At 46.0% G+C, this 9771-nt stretch overlaps 1 protein-coding gene across 1 annotated transcript; it reads left to right on the forward strand.

The window, feature by feature from the left end:
• The first annotated feature begins 3307 nt into the window (after positions 1-3307).
• Positions 3308-8736, forward strand: LOC110324088 (serine protease inhibitor A3B-like). The gene is made up of 4 exons (XM_021201436.1): positions 3308-3947; positions 5812-6085; positions 7029-7179; positions 8626-8736. Exons 1-4 carry the CDS (start codon positions 3311-3313, stop codon positions 8734-8736), a joined length of 1173 nt encoding a protein of 390 aa, XP_021057095.1. The 5' UTR covers positions 3308-3310.
• Positions 8737-9771: the final 1035 nt, after the last annotated feature.

Consider the following 9771-nt stretch of genomic DNA (forward strand, 5'->3'; position numbering starts at 1 on the left):
GATGGGGAGTGGACTAGAGGGTATAAAAGGGGATGGCCAAGAGAGGTCGAGGGATCTTTTTAGTGCACATAGTTATGTTCCTGAATAAACTGCTTTGAGAAGGACATCAGTTTTGTCACTTCTTTTCTGCTGGTCGGAGACAGTCGTGACATGCCATTCTTAGCATTGGGGTTGCAGCTAGTTATCTGCTGAGGTAATCGTTTCTATTGTCACAGGCTCTTGTTCTGACACACAGGAAGGCAAAACACGGATGTTCATGGAGCCAGAACTGTACAGAACTGTAACTGTTCCACAATGCGACAGTTCCTGAAATAATGGACCTGAGACATTATTATGAAAAAATGCCTAGATCACAAGGTTTGGATCATTTCAGCTAGGTTGTAACTCAATAATCCCAGTTAAACAGATCTAAGTTCTGCCAAGCGGCTGGTTACCATCTCACCTGTTTCATGATCTGTCTCCTCAAAATCCAGGGTGAATATCTTTTGTACCCAATTCTATCCAAGAGTTACTCTCTCCCTACTGAAAGGCTCACCTTCTATTTCCTGCCTCAGCTAATACACCACTAGTTTTTTGGGTGATGGGTGATACTTCCATACACACAGTACATAAGAGATTCTCTTTACGGGGAACTTAGTGCATGATACGGTAAGAGGACTCAGGATGGACCTGCAAGGTTCCAATCTGTCTACTGAACTGAAATTCTCATCAGTTACTCAGTCTCTGCAGAAACAGCCTCCTTTTGATTTCCTCCACTGCCAAGCACAGGCGGCTTTCCTTCAGTAATCACCTTTCTGGCTGAAAGGAAGGTAAGACAATTGCAGGTAAAGGCCTGTCAACATTGAGACATGTGTTTATTATTCTTTGAATTTCTATAACAAGACAAAGGAGTACAGACATAGAGTTGTATCCATTATGAAGTGTCTTGGGAAGCCCAGATCAAAGGTTAGCTCCTCCTGGTGACAAGTATGTCAGAGCTGGTGGACTGTCTTATTGCCTTGACTGCTCTCTTGTTTCATAGTGACCTCTGAACTATTACAGAAACAGAAGCCACAATGGGGACACCCGGTGCACCTGTTGTTTACAATGCTATTAAGGATTTTCACAACAGGAGGTGTTTCTGCAACATAGAGCCTGTAAATCATTCTCACCACAAATCATCCTGTCAGTCCATCTCAAGTGTGGGCACAGAGCACAGCTTATCATGATCAGCATTTGGAGAGAGGAGGGAGGTGTCCCTGGGGATAAATGAACATTAGTGTACGAAAGGAAAAAACACACCAGAAGGCAGCAAAGACACACATCGGGACTCACCTAACAGAGACACTGGTAGCTGGCTTCAGATCTGCAGGTAATGCCCAGGAAATCTCTCTGGAGACAGAAAAGGAGTCTTCTAGGGAATTCTATTACTGGCTATAACCAGCAGTCTTGGTTTGGGGGAGGTAAGAACTTATTCTTAGGGAACTGGGGTAAAATCGGGATATTTCTGTAATGTGTAAAAACTTCTTTTTTCTTTTGGTTTTTCGAGACGGAATTTCTCTGTGTAGCCCTGGCTGTCCAGGAACTCACTTTGTAGACCAGGCTGGCCTCGAACTCAGAAATCCTCCTGCCTCTGCCTCCCAAGTGCTGGGATTAAAGGCGTGCGCCACCACCATCTGGCGTAAAAAATTCTTTCTTGTCTGGGTCTTCAGGGCTATGGAAGGCACAGGTGCCATGGCCTATGCTCCTGGAAAGTGAATGGAGCCTGCTCCTTCTGACCCTCCACAGACAGGAAGTACTGAGACCTTTCCTAGTCCAGGTGCTGATGTAGGAGCCAGGAGGGGACAGGACTGTGACAGAGTCACTCTGGGAGAGGTGGTATCACTGACATGCTCACATCAGACAGGAGATGTCTTGGGGTCAGATACCACAAACCCCAGTAAATCCATGGCCAGGAAGAAGGGTTACATTCTCTCCTAGCAAGAAAAGAAGACAGCAGCTCAATCAATAAGCCAGGTCTTGTCCTACACATGCAAACTTGCTTATTTTCTCTAGAAATCATTTTGAAATAAAACAGCTGAATGCTTTCCCATAGAAATGGTTGCTCTTTCTGATGGAGGATGAAGGCAGCTGAAAACCCAGGCTCCTCTGCAGACATGTCTGCCCTGGGGACATGAGTCAAAGCACCATCACCCTCCTCTCCTGATCTCCACTCTCCTACACTCTTCCATTCTATTCTCCTCTCCATCTTCCCCTTGGCTCCCTCATCCTATCCCCTTCTCCCCTCCCCCATTGCCCTGCCCCCTCTTCCTTGCACTTCCTCACTCCTTCTCCCATAGCCCATCTTGTCCCCACACTTCCATATCCTTTCTCACCTTTCCATTCCTCTCTCATCTACTTTCACATCTGAACTTCCCTACCGTCTGGCCAAAGGCTACACCTGGGTGGTCATGTTTACCATGATGACAAGGTTAAAATGTGTTCACTGCTGCAGGGAAGAACGGACGAGTTGTCCCTCTGGACATTCTCCATATCCACTCCCACACTGTGATGAGCCAGACACTTTTGGTAAGTATGTCACTGACCACACAAGAGGCCTCCCAGAGGTCTAGATGTTTGCTTGCAACCGCACAGCTATTCTGTATGACAAATTGAAGTCTGGTACACATGTCAGAGACTTGAAATTTTTTCTTTTTCTTCTGGTCAGGAAGCCTTCAAAGCCTTAAGCCATGTTGTACCCTGACAACGTGGAAAGGACATCTCCCTGTTGGGCCTTCTATTTGGTGTTTGCCGAGGTGACAGGACTTGGACACTGAGCCAGATGTCTCCAGTATTTTCTCTCATTTAGTCTCATTACTCCCAGAAACATGCAACACAGTTTTACAAAATTCACCCAAGGTTCCTTACTTGAGTCTGGACTAGAGGTTGTTGATAGGATGCTGCACAAGTGCAGAAGAGAGCTCTCTGCCTTCCAATAGGGCCTTATGCCAATCCAAAAAGGGAGAAGATAGCACATAGCTTGTGCCCAGCTCCCGGTTTTCTCTCCCTTTATCTATGAGGCTGGAATGACCTTCCCATTCTGGGAATCTGGTTCTCTTATATGGAAAACTTGATTTCTGCAATAGCATGTCCTCCATGGTAGTAGCGAGCACATGATGTAGTACTGCCATCTGAGTGTCCAGAGTACCTCCCGTGGGCAATCACAGAGGCAGGAAGGGCAACAGAGCAGGGCACAGTGACAGCCAGGTGAGAGAACTAGGAGATGCTCAAAGTACCAGCTGGTCCTCCCAGACTCAAATATGTTTTGCTTTCAGCTTGGAGAACAGAGAAGATGTCCTTCATTGCAGCTTTGGGAATCCTAATGGCTGGGATCTGCCCTGCTGTCTTCTTCTCTTCAGATGGGATACTAGGAAGGCACACTGCAGTCCAGAAAGGTCAAGACACTCGAAAACAACTGTACAGTCTCACATTGGCCTCCATCAACACTGACTTTGCCTTCAGCCTGTACAAGAAGCTGGCTTTGAAGAATCCACATAAAAATATTGTCTTCTCTCCACTTGGCATAGCAACTGCCTTGGCCTCCTTGTCTCTGGGAACAAAGGGCAAGACCCTGGAGGAGATTCTAGAAGGTCTCAAGTTCAATCTCACAGAGACTGCTGAGGCAGACAACCACCATGGCTTTGGGCACCTCCTACAGAGGCTCAGTCAGCCAGGGGACCAGGTACAGATCAGCACAGCCAATGCCATGGTTGTTGAAAAGCACCTGCACATCCCGACAGAGTTCAAGGAGAAGGCAAGGACTCTGTACCAGCCTGAGGTCTTCACAGCAGACTTCCAGCAGCCTCGTGAGGCCACAAAGCTCATCAATGACTATGTGAGCAATCTGACCCAGGGGAAGATTAAGGAACTGGTCTCAGACCTGGATAAGAGGACATCCATGGTGATGGTGAATTACCTCCTCTTTAGAGGTTAGAATGGTGAATGGCTGGTGAATAGAAGGAGAGGATGTTGCCTGGGAACCTGTATCCTTTCACTGACCACTGGAGAAGAGGTGCTCAGACCTCAGAGCCATATGTCTATATATATACTACAAAAAGCCCTTACATCTCCACTGAGATTTATTTTAGATATTGATATAATTTCTAGGACATGCCAACAGAAACACTGAGCTGTCTATCTAGGAAAGGTGATCTGGGCTGTGACTTGAACTTAATGACTAACAGAATGCCATGTCTTCCACTGCCAGCCCTCCTGAGTAGGCAGAAGCCATGGCTACTCCCTATATAAATGGAATACCTCAGTCTGACCAGAGCAGGCACTTCTAGTATGTTCCTGTATGAGGTATCCATCCCTCTGGATAGCCTCAGTCTCCAGCAGTGTTCCAGTAGGCTGGGACTTCTTGACCTCAAGAAACCTATTTACTCTGATCTTAAGGGGGAAAGCACATTAACCAAAAAGAAATGAAAAGCCCTGTGGGCAGTTCCTATATAGGAATTCTCCCCTGAGCCTGTGATGAGCTGGTTTGGGGTATGGAGAATCTAGGACTGGGAAAAGTCATAAGAAAAGGGAAATGTCAGTCAGGCAGTGTTTTGGGTTAATGTCTGGCTGCTTCTTGGAATTTTACTTTTGTAAAATTAATACATGAAAGGTCAGAATTCCCAAGACACATTCCTGGGGAAGCTAATCCACTGTGGCTTGGGACAATGATAGTTGCAGACTCAACTGGAGACATTATGGGTAAGGGTAGTTGGGGGTAATCCAGAAGTCCAACACCCAATACTTTATGCTTGATAGGAACCAGGGAACAAGTTGATAGCTCAGATATTGCTGTGTGAGAGAAGTCAGGATGTATCCAGACCTTTGGTGGATTTGGTGCTAATTAAAGTTATTCCAGGATACAGAATGACAAGCCTGGGCTCTAGGCAGAAAATCATGGTGACGATGGACAGAAATATTAGGACAGGATGTCAGAGAAGAGTAGCATAGTGGACAGGAGGACAGTAGGATAGAGGACAGGAGTACAGTAGGACAGATGACAGAGGACAGGATGATAGGAGGACAGGAGGACAGGGAACAGGATGGCTCCAAAGCTGTTGTGGGCTGAGGGTAGTAGAAGCAGAGTACATCTAATGGGTTAGACTGCAGGACATGGCTTTCTCAGCTCTCCCCAGGACACAGGATCAAGTGCTGTGTGGTATGAGGTGGGATGTATGTTTAACCTGTGAGATGCCAAGAATAAGAAATTGTTTCATCAGCAAGTCCATGAGTGTACTTTAGTTGAGCAGCCATAAACTAGAAATCAGGCAAAAGCCTGAGCTGAACTTGTGATTATTTGTGGTGACCATTGCCCATGTGTGAGATGAGGATTCATTACTTATGTCATAGCCACAATCTATGGGATTGTGAATGGATCGTAGTGTTGGAGAACTCAGTCTGTGCTGTTCTGTTTCCCCAGAAACCTATCCCACAAGCTATTGCTTTCTAGGCAGGGTTTCCTTGAGGAAGATGGATCCTCAACTGTCTCCAGGTTCCTGTCTCACCACCTTCACTCCCATCTCTCTTACACACTGCACACCAGATTCCAGACTGTGTCAGGAGCTCAAGTAGCTAAACTATGTCTGAGGTTCCCTTTCCAACTAAGCCTTGATCCCCATTGTAACAGTTTGTCCACCTACCAAGATATTTCCATTTTAGCATATTGCCACCCTGAGGGACATTCTGAGTGACTGAAGATGGATGGATTACAGTCACAACTCAGAAGCTGAACATAGATAGGAAAGAGGAGGAGTGTATCTGCTGCTGTGACAATCTGGTTATTTGCCTCATCTTTAGGCAAATGGAAGGTGCCCTTTGACCCTGATGACACATACATGGGAAAATTCATAGTGGAGAGTAAGAGGCCCGTGAAGGTGCCCATGATGAAAATTGAGGATCTCAGGACACCCTACTTCCGGGATGAGAAGCTGAAATGCACTGTGGTGGAGCTGAACTACAAAGGCAATGGCAAGGCCATGTTCATCCTCCCTGACCAGGGCAGGATGCAGCAGGTAGAAGCCAGCTTACAACCAGAGACCCTGAGGAAGTGGAAGAACTCTCTGAGGCCCAGGTGTGTGTCCACAGGACCCAGAACTGGCTTGGATCCCTGCTCTGCAGCTGTCCTGATGGCCAGTATCCCTGTACCTCAGATTCTCACTTATGTCCAATGTAATGGTTAAAGTGTCAGCAGGAGACAGGTAGGGTTGAGTTGAATTTCCTTCCTCTGTCTCAGTTATTTGAGGCCTTATTTTACTGGGATTTTTGTCATAGACAAGATGATATCTGCTGGAATGAGGAATGAGGTTTTCTGTGTCTCTCACAGGCTGTAAATGACAAGGAGTTTTGAAAGAGTTTTTGGAAGGCAGAGGGAATTGTGGTGAGATATCAACCTTGAGAAACAGCTGTGTCCTGTGTAGCCATCTCATCTCCTTGTTAGCCATTCATTCACCATCTATAGAATGGTGACTTGAAGACCTACTATTTGCCAAGTTTTGCCATATATTCTGAGAGAGTATCAGAGAAGAATGAACAAAAATTCTCATCCTTGTGGGCTACCTTATAATTGAGGAAGAGACAGCAGGAGGAAGAAAGTAGAACTAACCATTATTTAATAAGTTACAGTTCAGGTTGAGTTCAGTGCTAAGGTTGAAAGGGACAACCAAGGGTAAGGAAATCTGGAGTCTGATGCAGTGTTCAGTGTGAATACAAGGGTCACTAGGTGATGACTGAGGGTTGGAATGACAGGGAAGGACTGGATTTTGTGGGTCTAGGAGAAAAGCATTCTGAGGCAAGGAGCAGCTCGTATCAAGGCAGGTTGCCTGTCCACTGCAAATACTCCAGGCCCTGATGGATCATTAATGCATTAGGAAGAGCAAAATCACATTGTCTAGGCATGGGTGGAAAGAGGGCTCCTCTCCAGAGAGAGGGCTCTCATAGAATGCTGCTCCTGTGTAATAAGTTGTGTTGATTGGGCATAGGTTTCTCTGGCTCTTCAATTTCTCTTTTATCCTCAGGATGATAGATGAGCTCCACCTACCCAAGATCTCCTTATCCCAACACTACAACCTGGAAGACATCCTTCCAGAGCTGGGTATCAAACAAGTTTTCTCCACACAGGCTGACCTGTCTGGGATCACTGGAGACAAGAAAATAAGAGTCTCTCAGGTAAGACAATAAACATAGGGTCATTCACAGTGGATCCTGAATGTAGACAGTGAAAACCATGTGGGCATGTGGGGATGTTCAATGTGAGAAAACCTGCATGACTGAGGTTCCTCATGCCTGGGAGAGATAAATTGTAGCCCAGCTATGCCTTTCAGAGTGTACGGGCAGTTGTTCTGTTACCCTCAGGACTTGACCTCATCCAGAAGTCAATGATGGGGAAAGTGTCTGTGCTTGATTTTAGACCACATGGGTCCCAGCCTGTGCTGCACTGCAGGGCTCCCACAATCTACTGCAGAGCCACCCACAATCCACTGCAGAGCCTCAGCTTCTTCAATGCAGTGCGCAGGCATTACTACTTCACCAGCACACATAATAGTACCAATAAAGGTAATAACAAGGAATCAATGGCAATTCTTATGAAAAAAAAAAAATGAGAATGGGAGAGACGATGCCCTTAGACCCTCATATGGCATTCTTAGGTTCAGCAGCTGTCGGTGCTTACTCTTCTCTCCCATCCCCGCTCAGAGCCATGGGCTGAGATCTGTACCACCAGGGCATGGTAGTCTGGAAATGTGAAGCCATGCCCTGTGCAATGCTGGTGTATATCACAAGGAGGTTGGAGCAGGAGAGATGCTGAAACTTGTTGTAGAAATTATTTAATCCCAACTGAGTTTTCTACCCCACCTTAGCTATTTAAGTTCCAGGATGATAGACATACACAACCTTTATATTTAAAATAAACCTTAAACAACACAATGGCTGGGCAGGAACCTAGCCTCAATACTATTAGAACCTACTTTCCTATCGTTAACCTGAGGTATTACTTACTATGTTGCATCTGGGATTCTCTTACCTCCAACTGGACAGCACTTAGAGACTTGTGCTCTTGATTCTGAACACATGGTAGCTTCTCTTTCCTCTCCCTGCAAATTCTTCTTCCTTATGGTTCTCCTTGAATCCCAACCTAAACACCAATCATGTCCCTTCTGCTCATTTATTGTCTGTTGGCATCTTTATTTGCCCATCAGAAATAACTTGGGGATAGGTTCACTTAGTCTACATGTAGACTCTCTCTTCTCTGCAACAACCTGGTCCTGGGGGCCCACACCTAGCTTTACAGTAGATAGCAAAAGACCAAAACTCAACAGAAACCTGCACTGGCTACGAGCACACTGGCTGTTTGCTGCGGGACTGTTGTGAGGCTACCTGTGGAAAAACTCCCATCTTCCTGTTGCATTGATTTGAGGATAGTACAGGTTCACACACTGAGCACACCAGAGCATGCCTCATCTCACACCCCAAGCAGAAGCATGGAGAACCAGGGCTGGAAATCATGGAAGGAGCAAAGAAATTCCCCAGCAGGTGAAGCCAACACTCACTGCTTGCCCCAGACCCAGTTTCTGACCTTCCTGGTCTCCAGTGAGTGATGTGTTTCTCTCCCCACAGATGGTCCACAAGGCTGTGCTGGACATGACTGAGACAGGCACAAAAGTAGATGCCACCACAGGAGCCATATATAACTTCCTATCTTCAAAAATGTACCCTATGCTTTTTTAAATTAATGTGCCATGCCTGTTCATTCTTTTCAACCAAGGTTCTCAGCTTATCCATTCATTTGCCTAGATTGTGGACCCTTTAGAAAACTAGAACTTGCCAGGTATTGTGGCTTTTTTCCAAGTTCGATGTGCTTTTTGATTTCCATCCTCTGATTGGCTGAAATATGCGTGTAATTGGATGGTGACCTTGACTAATGTTACTGGTCACACCTTCACAGATGCTTCTGAATGGTCTGTGTCAGGATCCCAGTCCTGTTGGTATCAGTAGCTCATATTCCTGAGCCTGAAATCTGTCTCTCTTCCACTTCCCAGATGGACTTCTCCATCTTCATCACCCAAAATGAATAGGGAGGAACAAACAGTAAATAAACATATACCTGCACAGAAAGTGTCCAGGCAGTGTTCCCTCAGCTCCTGTTGTCAGGGGGTAGCCTCTAGTGATAACAGGGACATAGAGATGGTCACTTTCACTCTGTGACTCCTATGACCCACATGCTATTATGAGTCCCTTTTATGGATGAGGAAACTGAGGCACCAAGAACCTCCATCATTTCTCCGTGGATCTCAGCTACACATTATGGTATTCCAAGTTCCCTGATGACACAGGGACAACCTTCACCAAGAAAAGAGTCTGTTCCTGAGGTGTTACAATAATGATGGCCAGGTAAATGATAAAGCAAGACTGTGGATGATTCAAAGAGAGCACCCATAGATAACTGGGTTTAGAAGATGAGTTCTGTGGTGGAGGTGGTAGTGGTGGTGAGGAGGAGAAGAAGAAAAGTAAGAGGAAGAGGAGGAATAGGAGGAGGAGATGAGGGAAGAGGAGAAGGAAGCAGAGGAGGAAGAGGAGGAAGAGAGGCAGTCATAGAAGTCTGATGACCAAACAGTATTTTATGCAGGGCAAAGGACAATGGAACCATTTCTTAGAATCTGACACTAGGTCCATTTAGAATAAGGGCAGAACAGATACTACACGAGATGGTAAAGAGCCCGGCCCTGTGTGATCCTCTAATGTCTCAGAGCTTGATGGAGCCTT

This window comes from Mus pahari, chromosome 7 (genome assembly GCF_900095145.1).
Source record: "Mus pahari chromosome 7, PAHARI_EIJ_v1.1, whole genome shotgun sequence".
NCBI lineage: Eukaryota > Metazoa > Chordata > Mammalia > Rodentia > Muridae > Mus > Mus pahari.